Below are 20,615 nucleotides of genomic sequence, written 5' to 3' on the forward strand. Positions count from 1 at the left end.
CGTGTCAGTGGAGGCGGAGCTGAACATTTGAAAGTGGCGGGCAAGACGAGATCCATGACAAGCACCGACTGAAGTTCTTCTGAAGAAAGAAAAACGTTCAGTCGTCTATATTTATTACGTCAACTGATGCGTGGTTACATGCGGTTCTTATTCTATCCTCTAAAAAAATATATAGTTTTAAGAAACATTTAACTAACGTTAGTGGTGACTAGTTACCAAGCTAGAGGCAAACTCATTTTAGCGAACGTTTGTTAGCTCATTGCAGGGGTGAAGACCAACGTCTTGCCAGCCCAAAAAAAGGTAAGTGACCGTCCCTAGATAGGTTACTAAACGTGTTTGGTATGATTAATGATGGTTCAGCTATCGGCAAGATGGCTAACTAGTTAGGTAACCAACTACAATCAAGCTAACTAGCTACATACTAGCTATAATTCACCGTCCGTACTATCAGCAAAGATGGTGGTGGATAAATTTAAAGAGTACACTCACACGCCGTTTACCATTGAACACAAATAGTAAGTTCCGGTCTTCTTAACGGGGGGGTCGGTCTACCAGCGAGGGCGTGTCGCTTCCTGTCTCGTCTGATATCAGTTGTTTTTTAATTAATTACAATGAGGCAAAAGTAATTTTCAGAAAACATCTTTTTCCCGATCTGCACTTTTTCAAGATTTCCTTTTCCTTCAAATGTTTTATTTATTTAACTAGGCAAGTCCGTTAAGAACAAATTCGTATTTACAATTACGGCCTAGGAACAGTGGGTTGCCTTGTTCAGGGGTAGAAAGACAGATTTTTACCTTGTCAGCTAGGGGATTCGATCTAGAAACCTTTTGGTTACTGATCCAACGCTCTAACCACGAGGCTACCTGACGCCCCTAATGACAACATTGCTTTGATATTTGATATTGGGCACACTGTCCATTACATAATCCTTTTATGCATCTGTCACCTATCACCTGATTTCGCAGCATGACAAAGGAGGATGATAAGTCCATCCCCGTGCGGGTTGCCCTGCGGTGTCGACCTTTGGTTACTAAAGAAATCAACGAGGGTTGCCAGACCTGTCTCACCTTCGTGCCAGGGGATCCACAGGTCAACAATCAATTCTACAAGACATAACACAGCACTTGGCATTGCTTCGTCCCGCAACGAGACATTGTTTACAGATTGTTTGTTGCGGAGCTTCTATAGCCTGGCGTCGTTAATCAACCAAACCTAAACTATTTGGTTTCACCAAAATAATGTTTCTGGTTGAGACATTTCCAATATCTCTAGGAACAATTCGATTTGTCTGGTTGATTGTGTCCTTCACTGTCAAATAAGTGTTTAAAACACGTTTTTACCCAGGGTCTTCCATTTTCAGCCTGTAGAAGTAGAGATTATACGCTTTTATTATACGTTTACTCTCGCGTGACTACAATGGCAGCCCACAGGTGGAAAATGGAACACCCTGGATAAAAACATGTTTTAAACACTTATTTGATAACAAAAGACACATGCAACCAGAAAATAGTAAGTATTGTTTCCTACATATTTTGATATGCTTCTGTTTACAGGAAACGTATTTTGGTGAAACCAACTAGTTTTGGTGTGGTTGATCGAGGATGCTAGGTTATGGAAGCTTCTGCAACTAGCCATCTGCAACACTTAGCCTGATGTTTTATCGATTCAATTCCATAAGGGCAATTGTAGTCTATTATAATTCTTCTCTCTTGCAGGTGATTGTTGGCATTGAAAAGGCGTTCACGTACGATTATGTTTTTGATCCTACAACTGAACAAGAGGAAGTCTTCAACAGTGCTGTTTCACCGTTGTTGTGTGGTCTTTTCAAAGGTACAGGGGGGAATTTTTTTTAAACTTTCACACAGGGTTGCCTATAGAACCAATACTGGTTCTATGGGTATGGGCAAAATGGAATGGAATCAATAAGCTGAATGTATAATGTTTCTACTCTTCTTTTCAGGCTATCATGCTACTGTGCTTGCGTATGGACAGACGGGTTCAGGGAAGACCTTTTCTATGGGAGGAACCTATACGTCGGCCCAAGAGAATGAGCCCACCGTCGGAGTCATCCCCAGGGTGGTCAGAATGATCTTCCAGGAAAGAGAGAAGCATACAGATTGTGAATTCTCTCTGGCAGTGTCTTACCTGGAGGTGTGTGGGAACCTCTGTGCATTATTCATCATGATTGTCACAAGACAATGCATGTTTTTACTGTGATAATGGACAAAACAATCATTGTTACCGGTACATTCCTCTTCTCGGAAACTCAAAACAGGGAATCGTGATGCTTAAAAAGACGGGATTCGGATTATTGAAGAAATACATTTCTTTGTGTCTGGAAGGATCCTGGGCGTGTTTTTCTGTAACGTTTTGTCTTAATTTTATGTGCCATAGATATACAATGAAGACATCCTGGACTTGCTCTGTCCATCGGTATCCAAAGATAAACCATCAAACATCAACATTCGGGAGGACCCCAAGGAAGGCATAAAGGTGTGTGAACTGTCTTTTACAGTTGAAAATGTTGCTAAATATGTTTGAAACGTGTTAAATGTACTTGTTTTAAAAGGACTGTTTGGGGGAATGTACTAGAGGTCGACCGACTATGATTTTTCAACGCCGATAACGATTATTGGAGGACCAAAAAAAGCCGATACCGATTAATCGGCCAAATTTAAAAAAAGAAATAAATTAGATTTTTTTTAACATATTTGTAATTATGACAATTACAACAATACTGAATGGACACTTTAATTTTTTTTTAACTTAATATAATATATAAATAAAAATCTATTTAGTCTCAAATAAATAATGAAACATGTTCAATTTTGTTTATGCATTATTTAAACCGTGTTGGAGAAGAAAGTAAAAGTGCAATATGTGCCATGTAAAAAAGCTAATGTTTCAGTTCCTTGCTCAGAACATGAGAACATATGAAAGGTGGTGGTTCCTTTTAACATGAGTCTTCAATATTCCCAGTTTAGAAGTTTTAGGTTGTAGGAGTTATAGGACTATTTCTCTCTATACCATTTGTATTTCATAGATCTTTGACTATTGGATGTTCTTATAGGCACTATAGTATTGCCAGCCTAATCTCAGGAGTTGATAGGCTTGAAGTCATAAACAGCGCTGTGCTTCAAGCATTGCTAAGAGCTGTTGGCAAACACAGGAAAGTGCTGTTTGAATGAATGCTTACGAGCCTGCTGCTGCCTACCACCGCTCAGTCAAATATCAAATCATAGACTTAATTATAATATAATAAACACACAGAAATACGAGCCTTAGGTCATTAATATGGTCGAATCCGGAAACTTATCATTTTGAAAACAAAAATGTATTCTTTCAGTGAAATACGGAACCGTTCCCTATTTTATTTAACGGCTGGCATACCTAAGTCTAAATATTGCTGTTACATTGCACAACCTTCAATGTTATGTCATCATTATATAAAATTCTGGCAAATTAATTACGATCTTTGTTAGGAAGAAATGGTCTTGGCACAGTTCGCAACGAGCCAGGCAGCCCAAACTGCTTGCACAGTACGCAAGAGAAGTGACACAATTTCCCTAGTTAAAATAAATTCATGTTAGCAGGCAATATTAACTAAATATGGAGGTTTTAAAATATATACTTGTGTATTGATTTTAGGAAAGGCATTGATGTTTATGGTTAGGTACATTGGTGCAACAACAGTGTTTTTTTGCGAATGCGCTTGTTAAATCATCACCCGTTTGGCGAAGTAGGCTGTGAATTGATGATAAATTAATAGGCACCGCATTGATTATTTGCAAGGCAGGACAAGCTAGTTAAACTAGTAATATCATCAACCATGTGTAGTTAACTAGTGATTATGTTAAGATTTCATTGTTTTTTTTAAGTTTAATGCTAGCTAGCAACTTACCTTGGCTCATTGCTGCACTCGTGTAACAGGTGGTCAGCCTGCCATGCAGGCTCCTCGTGGAATGTAATCGGCCATAATCGTCATCCAAAAATGCAGATTACCGATTGTTATGAAAACTTGAAATCGGCCCTAATTAATCGGTTGACCTCTAGAATGTACAGTACCAGTCAAGTTTGGACACACCTACTCATTCTAGGGTTTTTCTTTATTTTACTATTTTCTACATTGTAGAATAATAGTGACAACATCAAAACTATGAAATAACACTTGGATTCATGTAGTAACCAAAAAAGTGTTAAACAAATCAAAATATATTTGAGATTCTTCAAAGTAGCCATCTTTTGCCTTGATAACAGCTTTGCACACTCTTGGCATTCTCTCAACTAGCATGACCTGGAATGCTTTTCCAACAGTCTTGAAGGAGTTCCCACATATGCTGAGCACTTGTTGGCTGCTTTTCCTTCACTCTGTGTTCCAACTCATCCCAAAACATTTCAATTGGTTTGAGGTTGGGGGATTGTGCAGGCCAGGTCATCTGATGCAGCATTGCATCACTCTCCTTGGTAAAAATAGCCTTACACAGCCTGGAGGTGTGTTTTGGGTCATTGTCCTGTTGAAAACCTATGATAGTCCAACTAAGTGAAAACCAGATGGGATTGCGTATCGCTGCAGATTGTTGTGGTAGCCATGCTGGTTAAGTGTGCCTTGAATTCTAAATAAATCACAGACCGTGGCACAAGCAAAGCACCATCACACCACCACCTCCATGCTTCACGGTGGGAACCACACATGCAGAGATCATCCATTCACCTACTCTGCCTCTCACAAAGACACGGCGGTTGAAAACAAAAATCTAAAAGTTGGACTCATCAGACCAAAGGACAGATTTCCACCGGTCTAATGTCCATTGCTCGTGTTTCTTGGCCCAAGCAAGTCTCTTCTTCTTATTGGTGTCCTTTAGTAGTGGTTTCTTTGCAGGAATTCGACCATGAATGCCTGATTCACGCAGTCTCCTCTGAACAATTGATGTTGAGATGTGTCTGTTAAACTCTCTGAAGCATTTATTTGGGCTGCAATCTGAGGTGCTGTTAACTCTGAACTTTTCCTCTGCAGCAATGGTAACTCTGGATCTTCCTTTCCTGTAGCGGTCCTCATGAAAGCCAGTTTCATCACAGCTCTTGATGGTTTTTGCGACTACACTTGAAGAAACTTTCAAAGTTCTTAATTTTACGAATAGACTGACTTTAATGTCCTAGGGATAGGCATCCCGCTAGCGGGACAACTTCTGTTGAAACTGGAGGGTGCGCAATTCAAATAAATAATCATAGAAATTATGGATATTAAACAGTTAGGTACATAAGTGTCTTATATCGGTTGAAAGCTTAAATTCTTGTTAATCTAACTGCACTGTCCGATTTACAGTAGCTATTACAGCGAAAACATGCCATGCGATTGTTTCAATACGGCGCCCCACATCAAAATATTTTCCCACCGGCACAGGTTTCATAAATTCACAAATAGCGATTAAATATTCACTTACTTTTTGAGAATCTTCCTCTGATTTGTCATCCAAAGGGTCCCAGCTATAACATGTTGTTTTGTTAGATAAAATCCTTCTTTATATCCCAAAAAGTCTGTTTAGTTGGCGCCATCGATTTGAGTAATCCACTCATTCTAACATGCAGAGAAAGGAATCTGAAAATATACCCCTAAACTTTGTTTTAACAAGTCAAAATGTTTCTATTTACTCCTCAGATACTATAATATTTAGTACGGAAAGAAATATGTTAAATAGGAAACCGATTTTTAGCAGGTGCGTCCTGTCATCATGGTGCGGGAAAACACAAATTTCCCTTTACTAAAACGGATATTTCTTATTTGTTTTGGAAGTTACAAGCCTGAAAAAGACTGCTGACACCCTGTGGAAGCGATAGGAATTGCATCCAGGGAGCTAATTTTCAATATGACCTTATACTTGTCATTCTAAGAGGATGGTCTCCCTCTCAAAAGAAAAAAATCGGTTTGGTTTTTCTTTGGATTTTCTCCTACCATATCTATTGTGTTATTCTCCTACATTACTTTAACATTTCTACAAACAAAGTGTTTTATTTCCAATGGTACTGGTAGCGCCTCCATGCTCTGGACACTACGCTGACAGACACAGCAAACCTTCTTGCCACAGCTCGCATTGACGTGCCATCCTGGATGAGCTGCACTACCTGAGCCACTTGTGTGGGTTGTAGACTCCGTCTCATGCTACCACTAGAGTGAAAGCACCGCCAGCATTCAAAAGTGACCAAAACATCAGCCAGGAAGCATAGGAACTGAGAAGTGGTCTGTGGTTACCACCTGCAGAACCACTCCTTTATTGGGGGTGTCTTGCTAATTGCCTATAATTTCCACCTGTTGTCTATTCCATTTGCACAACAGCATGTGAAATTTATTGTCAATCAGTGTTGCTTCCTAAGTGGACAGTTTGATTTCACAGAAGTGTGATTGACTTGGCGTTACATTGTGGTGTTTAAGTGTTCCATTTATTTTTTTGAGCAGTATATTATGATTTAACACTTTTGCTTACAACATGATCACATGTGTTATAATCTTAGTTTTGATGTCTTTTATTTTGCAATGTAGAAAATAGTAAAAAGAAAAATCCTTGAATCAGTAGGTGTGTCCTATCTTTTGGCTGTACTGTATGTTTAACCCATTCTCCCTATCTTAGATTGTGGGCCTGACTGAGAGGGAGGTGTTCTCTGCCAATGAGATGGTGGGCTGCTTGGAGCTGGGGAACTCAGCCCGTACTGTGGGCTCCACTGCCATGAATGCTGCCTCGTCTCGCTCCCATGCCATCTTCACCATCACCCTGGAGCAGCGCAGAGGGGCAGACAAGTCAGTCTTCTCTCTAGCTTTCTCCCATAGATCTGTCTCACTTTCTAATTTTCATCCCAAGGAAACGTTGCAGTTCATGAATGTATCCGACACGCAAAGCACTGCATACACATTTTTCATATGCAAATCTCTGATATAGTTAATGAAACTAATTTGTTTTAAGTGTGTTGTAAGTTGATTTGTCCTCATTTCTTCCGTTCTGTTTCTAAATGTGTGTCTGTAGATCTGACAATGTGGTGTCAAAGCTACACCTGGTGGATCTGGCCGGCTCTGAGAGACAAAAGAAAACCAAAGCTGAGGGCGATCGTCTGAAAGAAGGTGAGTCAACTACCAGAAGCTAACACTTTGGAAAACAGCAGTAAGCTGTGTGCTTGAAGCCAATTATTGCTTGATTGGAAAATGTGGTCCGAGGCTTCATATGGAGGGTATGACGCAATTGCAGAGCCTCCGGAGGCATGCAGAGACCAAATCAAGCTCTGTACTGCATCGCCGTGGGCCCCAAATTTTGTAACAATGTGGATGGCTCAGTATAGCTCCACATTGACATGATTGGTTGACAGTAGGTGGGGGGTGGTACATCCTGTATAAACACAAACTCACTTCCTTGACAACTTCCTTCATTATCTCTGCTCCGCTAAGCACAAGAAGTATGAAAGCCCTAACGTCTGCAGAGGCTGCATCACAGTAAATGCTGTACGGTCATTTCAGACGTCGGATTGACCATGCTTTCCTTTTTAGTATTGTTACGGCCCATTTATTAGCACAATCTACGTGTTTTAAATGACAGTCCCAGTTCTAATTCATTGTGTGGTTAGTTCGGTATCAGAACCTTATTGACTCTCTGCTGTCTTCCTGTCTGCTCCAGGCATCAGCATCAACCGAGGCCTGCTCTCCCTGGGGAATGTGATCAGCGCCCTGGGTGACGAGAGCAAGAAAGGCACCTTTGTCCCCTACAGGGACTCCAAACTAACCCGCCTGCTGCAGGGTGAGAGCTCAATGGGATGGATGTGTTCAGGGGGATGTGGTCGTTGAGCAGTCTAAATCCTGGCATTGCCGCCCATGTATGTTCTTTCTGGGTCTAGTGGTATCAATTCAGGATTTGCTTTTAAGCACAATGAACATAATAAAGATGTGTTACAAGGCCTTGTGGTAGTCGGATGACTGAGAACAGTCGAGATGCATACGTTGTATACCCTAAGGCAGAGGTAGGCAGCTAGATTCAGCCACAGGCTGGTTTTGTTGGAGCGGATGTTCGGGGGGCCGGAACATAATTTGTACAATGCAAATTGACCCAAAAAGGGATTGTGTTTTCTAATACAATCATTTTATACCTTGATTACATTGAGACACGATCACATGTTTTTTTGTTGTTGTGTGGGAATACTTGGGAACAGATTTTTTTTTTAATTAAACAAATTTTAGCTGAATTCCTGGTGATTTTAGTCTTTAAAAAATATATATTATACCTAAAACTCACTCGCTGGACGCCTGTTGCTGACTCCTGCCCTAAGGCATTCAACACAAAGACGTATTCATCAAAAACCTGAATGTTTCTTAGATTTAGAGACTGAATAGCTGTACTCCATGTTTAAAAGTGGGCATTAAAGAATCAATTCCTGCGTTCTCCAACAGATTCTTTGGGAGGTAACAGCCACACCTTAATGATAGCGTGCGTCAGCCCTGCAGACTCCAACATAGAGGAGACCATCAACACGTTGCGTTACGCTGACAGAGCTCGCAAGATAAAAAACAAGCCTGTGGTCAACGTGGACCCTCGAGCTGCTGAAATGAAACGTCTGAAGCAGCAGGTAGGTAGTGACCACTGACCACCGTACTAAGTGACCCTACAATTCGACCCTACATTTACATGATTCAAGTGTCCAATGTTCTGATGGAATATTTCCTCTTTTGGACACAGGTCCAGGAGCTACAGGTGATGCTTCTGCATGCACGTGGGGGTGTGGCACCAGTGCTTTCTGGGTAATTACTACTAAATCATTTCCCCAACTGACATACAGTTGAAGTCGGAAGTTTACATACACTTAGGTTGGAGTCATTAAAACTTGTTTTTCAACCACTCCACAAATGTATTGTTAACAAACTATTGTTTTGGTAAGTCGGTTAGGACATCTACTTTGTGCATGACACAAGTAATTTTTTCCAACAATTGTTTACAGACAGATTATTTCACTTATAATTCACTGTATCACAATTCCAGTGGGTCAGAAGTTTACGTGCACTAAGTTGACTGCCTTTAAACAGCTTGGAAAATTCCAGAAAATGATGTCATGGCTTTAGAAGCTTCTGATAAGCTAATTGACATAATTTGAGTCAATTGGAGGTGTACCTGTGGATGTATTTCAAGGCCTACCTTCAAACTCAGTGCCTCTTTGCATGACATCATGGGAAAATCTAAAGAAATCAGCAAAGACCTCAGGAAAAAGATCGTAGACCTCCACAAGTCTGATTCATCCTTGGGAGCAATTTCCAAATGCCTGAAGGGACCACGATCATCTGTACAAACAATAGTATGCAAGTATAAACACCATGGGACCACGCAGCCGTCAAACCGCTCAGAAAGGAGATGCGTTCTGTCTCTTAGAGATGAACGTACTTTGGTGCGAAAAGTGCAAATCAATCCTAGAACAGCAGCAAAGGATCTTGTGAAGATGCTGGAGGCAACAGGTACAAAAGTATTTATATCTACAGTAAAAAGAGTCCTATATTGACATAACCTGAAAGGCCGCTCAGCAAGGAAGAAGCCACTGCTCCAAAACCTCCATTAAAAAAAGCCAGACTACGGTTTGCAACTGCACATGGGGACAAAGATTGTACTTTTTGGAGAAATGTCCTCTGGTGTCATGAAACAAAAATATAACTGTTTGGCCATAATGACCATTGTTATGTTTGGAGGAAAAAGGGGGAGGCTTGCAAACCAAAGAACACCATCCCAACCGTGGAGCACGGGTGTGGCAGCATCATGTTGTGGGGGTGCTTTGCTGCAGGAGGGACTGGTGCACTTCACAAAATAGATGGAATCATGACGAGGGAGAATTATGTGGATATATTGAAGCAACATCTCAAGACATCAGTCAGGAAGTTAAAGCTTGGTCGCAAATGGGTCTTCCAAAGTTGTGGCAAAAAGGACAACAAAGTCAAGGTATTGGAGTGGCCATCACAAAGCCCTGATCTCAATCCTATAGAAAATGTGTAGGCAGAATTGAAAAAGTGTGCGAGCAAGGAGGCTGACAAACCTGACTGTTACACCAGCTCTGTCTGAAGGAATGGGCCAACATTCACCCAACTTATTGTGGGACGCTTGTGGAAGGCTACCCGAACCGTTTGACCCAAGTTAAACAATTTAAAGGCAATGCTACCAAATACTAATTGAGTGTGTAAACTTCTGACCCACTGGGAATGTGATGAAAGAAATAAAAGCGGAAATAAATCATTGTATCTTCTATTATTCTGACATTTTCACATTCTTAAAATAAAGTGGGAATCCTAACTGACCTAAGACAGGGAATTTTTACTAGGATTAAATGTAAGGAATTGTGAAAAACTCAGTTTAAATGTAGTTGGCTAAGGTGTACCGTAATTTCCGGACTATAAGCCGCAACTTTTTTCCCACGCTTTGAACCTCGTGGCTTAAACAATGACGCGGCTAATATATGGATTTTTCCCGCTTTCAAATTTTATTTTTATCAAAAAACACATTCTGTGACGTGCTCAGTTTTTTTGCCGGCATGAAGCTTTCATTAGACCAATGAAATTGCCTAACGGGTTAAGGTCAAACAACTTTTTTGTTTACGGTTTAGATTAAATCGAGCGCTCTCAAACTTCCCATCATTCTGATGACGGTAGTAATTTTGTCACCCTCATCATGGCAAAGACACTGAGAAATGCATATGATGCAGCTTTCAAGTTGAAGGCGATTGATCTGGCTGTTGGAAAAGGAAATAGAGCTGCTGCACGGGAGCTTGGTCTTAATGAGTCGATAAGACGTTGGAAACAGCAGCGTGAGGAATTGACTCAGTGCAAAAAGACAACTAAAGCTTACTGCTAATTTTGTATTTTTTTGTTACAAGCCGTGTTTCGTTAAAGCCTGTGTAAAGTTAATTTGTTTCAATGTACCGGTAGGCACCTGCGGCTTATAGACGTGCGGCTTATTTATGTTCAAAATATATACATTTTTTAATTCAGTAGGTGCGGCTTATATTCAGGTGCGCTCAATAGTCCGGAAATTACGGTATGTAAACTTCCGACTTCAACTGTATGTCCTCAGTTCTCTATCCATCTATTCAGCCAAAGAGTCTTTAAACCTTTGAATGGCAAAATGAACATCCAATGGTCCTTGCTATCTAGGATCCTTGGGACATATTACCCCATTTGATAGTGCATTTTAAAATGCACTAAGGTTAGATGAGGGCTATGGTTAGGTTTAGGGTAAGGATGTATGAAGGGTCTTAGATAGCACTAACCGAACTTGGATTCTGGGAGCTTAAAGGTAATTTCCTTGTTAAAGAAATATAAAAATACTACCAGAAAGTATCTCACCCACTCCTTCCATCCCTTCTCTGAAAAAGGACTGAGCCAGCAGAGAACGTGTCCAAGATTCTGGAGAGGACCCGTGCCCTGCAGGTTGAGAACAACAAACTGAGCCGTGCGCTGAGTGAGGCAGCAGGCCAGACTGCCCTGATGTTTGAGAGGATCATCATGGTAAGGACCTGCACTGGTCTTGAACTAGGTCTGTCTTGTCACAGGCCATACCAACATCACACAGCAACGCTGACTGACTGTTTAGAATATTTTGAGATATTACCATGATCGTCACGTGCCATACTTTTTTGTCACTCCAGACAGAGCAAGCAAATGAAAAACTGCAAAGCAAACTGCAAGAGTTGAAACAGCATGCAGCGTAAGTCTGAACTCGTATGTGTTACGCCCATTGTCTTCATTGTCCTTAAGTCATTGGCACCAGAATTCTCTGTTAAAACGTAATGCTTTTCTTTTAGGTGTAAAGTGGACCTGCAGAGGGTGATGGAGACTCTGGAGGACCAGGAGCTGAAGGAGAATGTGGAAGTGATCCAGAATCTGCAGCACGTCATCCTGCAGCTCCAGGTACTGCCAGACGAGGGAGCTCTAATAAACCACAAGGCTGGATCTACTGCTGCATGACTGACTGCATTCAGTCCCTTTTATATGTTTAGCGAGCAAAGCACATCAAACAATTGTCTGCATTCCATTGTAGCTAAGCTGTTGCTGTTCAATGCCATTACTTTATACGCTATGAAATTGACGCAGAATTTTCCAGGAAGTGGCCTGGTAGATTTGTTTTTATTTTGTAGGCTTTTTGAATGGTCTTCAATAGGCAAAAATGTTGCGCAATGGTCTTCAGCACAAAAATGTCATAAAAGGCATCTGGCAGAAGTAAATTCCCCAGTGACAATATAATGCAAATCCCCCAAAAATCTATTTTAATTCCAGGTTGTTAGAAAACGAAAAAGGAAAAATGCCAAAGGGGTGAATACTTTTGCAAGGCACTGTATATAGCTTCATTCTTCTGTATTTTATTCCTCTTGTTACTATTTTTCTCTTTATTCTTTTTTATCTCTGCATCGCTGGGAAGGGCTCGTAAGCAAGCATTTAACAGTCAAGTCTACACCCCTTGAATTCGGCATATGTGACAAATAAAAATGTTATTTGATTTGAAAACCTAACCCCCGGGACATTGTGTAATTATCACCCTGAAAAATAAAACTAACTTCAATGGCAAAGACACACCAGCTGGATATTTTAGTTCCCTACACCATATTTCAGTCCATTAATAAGAAGCTGTTTTGTATTGTGTCTGGGTAATAATGTCTGTGCTCTTGTTCCTCCAGGATGAGAGTGCTGGCCTTGCTGCCACCATTGAGGCGTTGGCTGCAGACTGTGGGGCTGAAGGAGATGACAGCCCTCATGTGTCTGGCAGCTGCAACGAAATCCCAACTGATGGTTCACTTTCTGTAAGTCTATGGTCGTCTAATGCAGAACCCTGTCTGTGCTACAGATGCGCCTCTGCAAGGCTGCTGTTTCCTGAAGACACCCAGATGTGTTTTTGGGGTCATTGCATCTTCACTGAGTCTTTTGTATTGTTGTACATGGGGTTTGTAGGTTTTGTACAATGGGCATGTTGTACGAAACAAATGTGTTTTGTTATCATACAAGCATACATCCTCTTCCCCCACCCTACACAGGCTGCTGCTGACAAAGACTCTACAGAGGGCTTCACTACCCAGCATGCCTTGCGCCAGGCCCAAATGTCCAAGGAGCTGATTGAGCTCAACAACATTCTGGCTCTAAAGGAGGAGTTTGTCCGGAAGATGTGCCAGAACGACAGCCACCTGGAGCCTATGCAGACTGAACACCAGGTAGGACTGAAGAGAAAATATGGGTTGGCTGTAATGGAGGTTGAGAGGGCTGCAACAGGGGAGGCAGCACCAGCACAGCACTTTGATTCTTATCCACTTGGGACGTTTTTGACTGTCTGCTTCAAACTGAACTGATGGAGCTCCTCATTGACTGTTCCCCTTCAGGATAACATCAAGAGTCTGCAGACATCAGTGGGCTCTCTGCAGAAGGAGAAGGAGGACCTCATCCTGGTTCTCCACTCTGCCAAGAAGGACGTTAATCAGGCTAAGTAAGGCAGCTGGCCTCATTGGTGGGGTTCAAACGATGATATTACAGCATCTTTATGTTCAGGCTGTGTATTGAATTGATATGATAGTTATCTGTTGTGAGAGTCTCTTTCATAAGAGCCATGAGCTTGGTGTGTAATCACAACTGTATGTTTAGTATAAACATTCCTCTGCATTTACAATGGAGTCATCAGTAATTTCCCTGTCTCTATTCTGTCCCTCTCCATCTGTCCACCAGGCTGAGCGAGCAGCGTAGGAAGCGTCTGCAGGAGCTGGAGGGTCAGATCACAGACATGAAGAAGAAGCTCCAGGAGCAGTCCAAGCTCCTCAAGCTCAAAGAGTCCTCTGTCCGCAGTGTGGCCAAGCTCAACCATGAGATCCAGGTATGACCGGGTGCTTGCCAGTGGCTGACCTAATCAGCAGGATTTCAGGATAATAAGAGGTTTTCAGTCGACAGTCATTGCAATCTAAAAAAGTTGAATTCGGGCCTTGCGATGGCAATCTAAGACGGGGTTGTTGATGGTGTCCCTGTTTGTCTGCTCTCTTTCCCTGTAGGCTATGAAGAGTCAGCGTGTACAGCTGATGAGGCAGATGAAGGAGGACTCTGAGAAGTTCAGAGTGTGGAAGAATAAGAAGGACAAGGAGGTGTTTCAGCTCAAGGAGAAGGTGTGTTGTGTGTCCGTAATCCATACATAAGACCCATTGTTCACCATATTCATTTCCATGTGGTTAAGATTGATTGTTGTTTAAAAAAATAAAAATTATTCTCACCTCTCTCAGGACCGTAAACGTCAGTTTCAGATGGTGAAGCTTGAGAGTGACTTCCAGAAGCAGGCTAATGTCCTGCGCCGTAAAACTGAGGAGGTGAGGCCTGGGTCTTGTGCGCCGTGCTTCTGTTTTCATCTGCCGACCTAATCGACCAGGAAAAAGTTTTGTGTCAATTCTTCAATGGTTGTTAGCTGGAAGTGAGGGGAGAGATTTCAAATTCTGCGGGTGTTCACCTTCAGGCTGCAGCAGCTAATAAGCGTCTGAAGGATGCCCTGCAGAAGAGGAGTGAGGTGGCCGAGAAACGAAAGGACGTCCATTACAGAGGGCTGGAGGGAGCGGCCGGGAGAGTGAAGGTCTGGTCACCTTTGTTTGATTCTGTATGCGTCGGTGTACTCTGAGTTCTTTGAGAAACTGTTTTGAGTGTGAGGGGTCCTGGTTTGCAAGAAAGGAAACGATTACCATAATGTGTTAAATGAATCTGCGTTGTGTGGTCTGAGTGGTTGTGTGGTTTCAATGAGTGTTGTCGCTGTGTATGCATGTATCAATGACCGAGTGAGTAATGTATGCTGTGACCTGAATCTGACGTACGTATGTGTGTGTGTGTGTGTGTGTGTGAGCAGACCTGGCTCCTGAACGAAGTGGAGGTGCTGGTGAGCACAGGGGAGGCGCGGCGCCACCTGCAGGACCTGCTGGAGGACAGGAAGATCCTGGCAGAGGAGATCTCCCAGCTCAAACAGCAGATGGAGGCCGGGGAGCGGCCCGCTGCCAAAGTCAGGGTGAGTGAAGTTGCTCTCCTAAAGAGATCAATGAGAATCTGAGCTTTTACTAAATGAGGATTCAGTGGAATTTCCACCGCTAGGCTACATGAGGAAATTATGCCTCTGTTTCTCTACAGAAGTTAAACTGTTGTTATTGTGTGTTCTCTCTCCCGACACTTTCACAGCGTCGGACCCTCATCATCTCCGAGCTGGAGAGTCAGGGAGAGCTGGAGGCATCTCTCAGTAAACAGGTGGACAACCTGGAGACAGAGATGAACCTCAGGTGAGTCTGACTAGTACAGACCTTACCCATCACCTCCCACAGCTGAGGGATTCCTTCAGTTCCACTCACATTGACCTCCCCTTATTGCTAATGCATTTGTGTTTTTCATACAAAAGGGTACCCAGATCATGTCTTTTAGTTGCAATGCTAAGCATTTTTGCACTGTCATTGGGTATTCCTGACCATTTTCTCCTTTGCTTGCCTGGAGAAATGTTGTCATAGTAAGGCATTGCTCCAAAGCTTTTCGCACCTTCCAAAGCCTACGCCTTCCCATCTGTTCATTGTTAGTTCCTGTTGATAGGATATTGTGACTGCTGCCAGAAGCAAGTCCTTAAGAACTCGGTTCTTTTAATGAGGACAGAAGAGTAATGATATGTGATTGGCATAAAATGTGATCAAGTATTTACATTTGGTCAAGTGAATCACATCCATGTGCATTTATAGACACACATTCACATCAATCAAATGTATTTATAAAGCCCTTTTTACATCCGCTGATGTCAAAGTGCTATACAGAAACCCAGCCTAAAACCCCAAACAGCAATGAATGCAGATGTAGAAGCACGGTGGCTAGGAAAAACTCCCTACAAAGGCCAAAACCTAGGAAGAAACCTAGAGAGGAACCAGGCTCTGAGGAGTGGCCAGTCCTCTTCTGGCTGTGCCGGGTGGAGATTATAACAGTACATGGCCACATGTGCTGTTCCATGGATTTCCTCCTAGGAGTGCCCAGATAGCTGACCTACAACAGAAGGTTTTGGACGCAGACAATGAGGGGCGGTTGAAGCAACGCTGGGACAACATCACTACTATAGTGGAGGCCAAGTGTGCCCTCAAGGTCCTCATGTCAGAGGTGAGACACATTCGCATATCGTTGAACTGCATGCTTTTTAGTCTCACAAAGCAAATTGGAAATGTCTCAAAGCATGTTATTCTCTGCCTATTAGCCTACCTTGTAAGCTAATGTTTACTGACAAAATGCATGACCACCAAAAATGTTACCGGCTCCACAGTTGGTGTCTGCCAAAACGGCCAGTTCTAAGCTGGAGAGTGACCTGAAGCAGGAGAAGGGCAACATGCTGGACCTGCAGAAGACTATGTGTGATGAGAGGAAGCTGATGTCCACCATGGACATGGAGAACCAGCACCACCTGGTGGAGCTGGAGCAGATGCACCAGGAGAAGGTCCTGTACCTCCTGGGCCAGCTGCAGAGCAAAGAGAGACAGTCTGTGGAGAAAAAGCAGGAGGAGGAGACTTCCAAACGGGAGAGCGAGCTTCTGCAGCGTCTCAAGTTCCAGGTCTGTCACACTGTCCTCTCAGCTACTGTGCACACTGACATGTTATAGGAATGGTCATACAGTCAGTAAGGTCACATGCACTTGTTTCTACTAGTAATCCTCATTGTCCATGTAGGTTGACTGCACTCAAAGTTCAGCTCAGAGTGTTCAGGTTGAAGCCAAAACTGCATAAAGGTTCTAACCCCCTCCAAATATAATGTCCGTCTCTACAGGAGGATGAGATTGAAAAGATGCAGAAATTAAATGAGCAAAACCAGAGGCTGTTGGATGACAATGAACAATACAAACAGGTAAATACACAGCTGGGCATATACAAGGACAATATAACACTCAAAGCTATATACAAGAACAATGGTCTATAGTTACCATTATTATTCATTCGATTTGTAAATGGCTTTTCTCACACCCATTGCTCTAAAAGCACAGGTTATTATATTTTGAAACATTAAGGTCTACTATTTGTTGAAACTGTCCATATCAAGCAACATTTGTTCTGTTCTCAGAAACTAACACTGCTCCAGTTGGCCAGTGGGAAACAGATGAACGTCCTGCCAGCATCCACTCAGTCCCCAGACGACTCCTTTGAGTACATCCCGCCAAAGGTAAGCCACTGACATCCTTCCTTACCACTGTCTATTTCCATATGCAAATGTTAGAGGAAAGATTACCCCTATATGAGTCTAGGGGAAGCGGACCCTGGCCTAGGCCAGTGCTGGGAGGTTGCACCATCTCACTGGTGGTGTTCTTTACCTCCTGCAGCCTAAAGGTCACCGTTTCACTGCAGCTAAGGCTCCCCTGAATATGGCCATCGACATTGAGGAGCTGGAGTCTGTCTCCGAGTCAGAGGAGGAGGATGAGTGGTGCCCTGAGAAGAATGAGAGAGGCCGTAACAGAAACTCCAACGTCAAGAAACCCAGGGCAACAGGGGTGAGAACTTAGTCTATATTAAATGATTTTGTGAGATGGGCAACACTGTCATTTTAGAGATGGTCAGATCACGATTATCATGCATTTGCAGTGTTAAAAGTTTGCGTATTTGTTAAGTGTGCCTGTAAGGGTCGCTGTGGCAACAAGCTGTGCCGGTGCCGTAAGGGAAATATGACCTGTGGGGAGAACTGCCAATGTGACCATGAGAAGTGTCGTAACGTCGGCAACCCGAGGTCCAGTACAGTAAGTTGAAAAATACTCTTGTATTCTACATAAGCTCCCGACATCCAATAGAATGTTTCATTGTTTGTGCATATTTTTCAGAATCATTTCCCTCTCTTCCTAAAAGCAGGACTCTAGCGAAGTCACAGATGATGGGTCCAAAGATTCAGTTTCTATTCTTCAAGACCCCACAGCCATTAGCTCTGGGGATACCACATTCTTTAAACCACCCTGTGCCACTCCCACCAAGGTAGGCTTCTCTATACCATCAACAATGGGCTCAATGGTTGTAACATCATACCCTTAACAGACTCATCACACTCTCTTCCAGAAGGGTACTGTTTAAGCGTCAAGGTGCCTTGGGTAGTGTTATGGTTGAGTTGGTAATGAATCTGGTGTGGTGATATTATTTTACACTGAGCTGCACCTAAAGTGGGTATTGGGTATTTCAGATCATGTCCTTATTTAGAGTGCTGAAAATAGATTTTTCCTTGCTTTATTCTTATAGCTTGTGAGGAAGACTTCTGTCTCTGCTGAGGAGGAGGAGGAGGAAGAAGATGATGAAGATGAAGAGAGGAGCACAGCCAGCTTCTTGAAGAAGAAGAAACGAGCCCTTACTAGCTTCCAGAACAGCTTTTTCTCTGGATGTACGCCCATCAGGGAAGAGTCTTGAGGTGGGCAAAGGAAGCTAGTATAGACAAATCATGCAAGAACTTAGCCCCTGCGAAAGGATAGTCCTTTCATCTGTTTTTGTCAGTGTTTTTTGTTATTCTTTTTTTTTCAATGTCTTAAATGTCCACTCCTACATTCCTTGTAATAAAGTGTAGCAATTGATTCTAAATTCGACATCACTCTTTTATCTGTTTGAATCTGAGGGCACTGGAAAATTCACTTACTCTGAACTGACTTAAATGTCTTAATTATGAGGGCTGAAATGCACTAACAAGCTGATTTAATTTGATGTTGATCATATAAGGGAATTATTTTGTCACTTGAAATGTAAATGTTTAATAGGTTGTATGTAATGGATTTTCTATCAATAGGAATTCATCATTTTTTAATACTATTTTTTTATTGTTATCCATAATAAATAATTCATGATTATTTGTCCTATAGTTAATAAATCTCATTCTTTAATCAGTCCAGTCCAATGATCACCCTTTCAGTATGAAGGATTCTGGATCAGCATTGTAATGTTGTCGTTAGTCTTCCCATTTGAAGACTATTGCAGTGTTTTCACTCGGCTCCCAACCTTTTTAATGCTACAGTCCATAGTCAACATGACATCCACTCTGAACTGCTGCCATTTTAAGACTCAGTCAAAGCAATGTGGTTGTATAGAGGGGCAGCTTTGGTCCAAATTCAAAATGGCGTCTGAGAGCACTTCAAACCTTACGCTGAAATAGATAATGGCCCAGGGTGATTTGGATGATAGAGGTCTGGAAACATTTTAAAGCGACAACAAAAATAACTGTGCCCTGGTTATACACAGCCCAAATACTCTTACGTTTTATTTGGCTGTATTTTTGCATTGAGTTTCCTTCTGCTCATCCAATATTGCAGTGTGTTATCTGACTGTTTATGCCTACCTAGCCATATGTTCTATCTGATGGGTGACAGAAGGCAATTTATAGTGAGGTTTGTGTTGCATCTGTACATGGCTCTTGGTTGAGCGAATGAGGGAGAGCTGATTTTTATTATGCAGTCAGTGTTTGCAGAAAATTCAAACGAGTTCTAAGTTCTGATGTGATTACTTCTCTGACCTGAATATATGAATGCCGATGAGGCTGTGCAGCCAGTCAACCATTTGGATTTATATCTGGAAATGGCAAGAAGGCATTCCTCTACTGAAGGTTGCCAACAGTGCGAACTGCTGAGGCACATAATTTAGCATCAGAAGGTGTCTTTGGAATACTATTGGTTGGTAGTGTCTATCTGACCGTGCCAAGCATGCTTTAATTGTGATCTAAATATTTTCAGACATGCTATTTTATCATGTTTTGTATACACATCAGTATTAATGGAGCTCAATTGAAATATGGAGGTAGTTGTCACCATGATCAGTCTGAATTGGTTGACAGGGTGCCTCTGAGGCTGCGTTTACACAGGCAGCCCAATTCTGATCTTTTTCCAACAATTGGTCTTTACACCAATCAGATCAGCTCTTTTGCCCATAATGGGGCAGCATGTGTAAATGCTGCCAGAGGTTGCCAGATACGGAAATGTTGTCGCCAACATGTTGCTGAGTAAAGTGCTTTAATTTAGTCAGGTGTGGGGGGAAAAAATTTAATCTAATGACCCAACTGTCTGGGTCTCTATTGTTATTGAGGACCATGCCCCTCAGCCTTTGAAGAGATTAGATGTATGACTCATATCTGTGGGGGCATATGCCTAATGGACGAAATTAGTTTCAAATTAAGAGTACTTGGAGGCCTGTTGCTCACATCATCTAGACAGCTAATGTTTCTTGCTGCCTTGTCTTACCCTTTAATGTCAGAAATGTTCACCATTACAACCATATTTGAGCCTGTTACATAGATCACAAGTGCATATTGTAATGTTATTGGAAGTAATTTCTATATACAGCTTACTTTATCCACACTTCTACAAGTGTGGATAAATTCTAACTCTTTTTCGTATGACAAGTAATGCAGAACAAATAATTGTTTACTGTCAGGTAATCCTCTTTCCAATTTGAGGACAATACATGAAATCTGAATGCTATCTGTCATGTTCACAATCTGGTGTTTATCAAACTACCTCGGTGCAGCTGTCCAACTGTTAAAAGATGCCTCAGGCAGGCACCATTAAATCAACTGTACTTTCCTGGAATGTGGCGAATGCTGCCATTTCAACTGCATGCAAGAGACCAACAATGCCTACAGGAGAATA

At 42.1% G+C, this 20,615-nt stretch overlaps 1 protein-coding gene across 2 annotated transcripts; it reads left to right on the top strand.

The window, feature by feature from the left end:
• Window positions 1-22: 22 nt before the first annotated feature.
• LOC106603166 (chromosome-associated kinesin KIF4) lies at window positions 23-18,838 on the top strand. Of its 2 annotated transcripts, none has more exons than XM_014196475.2 (30): window positions 23-300; window positions 966-1,089; window positions 1,716-1,830; window positions 1,961-2,151; window positions 2,395-2,493; window positions 6,624-6,790; window positions 7,014-7,108; window positions 7,656-7,775; window positions 8,423-8,598; window positions 8,709-8,770; window positions 11,377-11,509; window positions 11,650-11,708; window positions 11,806-11,911; window positions 12,676-12,798; window positions 13,030-13,203; window positions 13,369-13,472; window positions 13,709-13,853; window positions 14,026-14,136; window positions 14,251-14,334; window positions 14,478-14,591; window positions 14,859-15,014; window positions 15,182-15,279; window positions 16,000-16,129; window positions 16,290-16,574; window positions 16,787-16,864; window positions 17,078-17,176; window positions 17,334-17,501; window positions 17,619-17,744; window positions 17,851-17,973; window positions 18,232-18,838. In XM_014196475.2, the coding sequence occupies exons 2-30, from the start codon at window positions 967-969 to the stop codon at window positions 18,394-18,396; spliced, it is 3,729 nt and encodes a 1,242-aa protein (XP_014051950.1). In that variant the 5' UTR covers window positions 23-300; window position 966; the 3' UTR covers window positions 18,397-18,838. The 2 variants fall into 2 exon arrangements, with proteins under 2 accessions (XP_014051950.1, XP_014051951.1); XM_014196476.2 differs by having other exon boundaries at window positions 17,854-17,973.
• Window positions 18,839-20,615: the final 1,777 nt, after the last annotated feature.

This window comes from Salmo salar, chromosome ssa04, assembly GCF_905237065.1.
Source record: "Salmo salar chromosome ssa04, Ssal_v3.1, whole genome shotgun sequence".
NCBI classification, from domain to species: domain Eukaryota; kingdom Metazoa; phylum Chordata; class Actinopteri; order Salmoniformes; family Salmonidae; genus Salmo; species Salmo salar.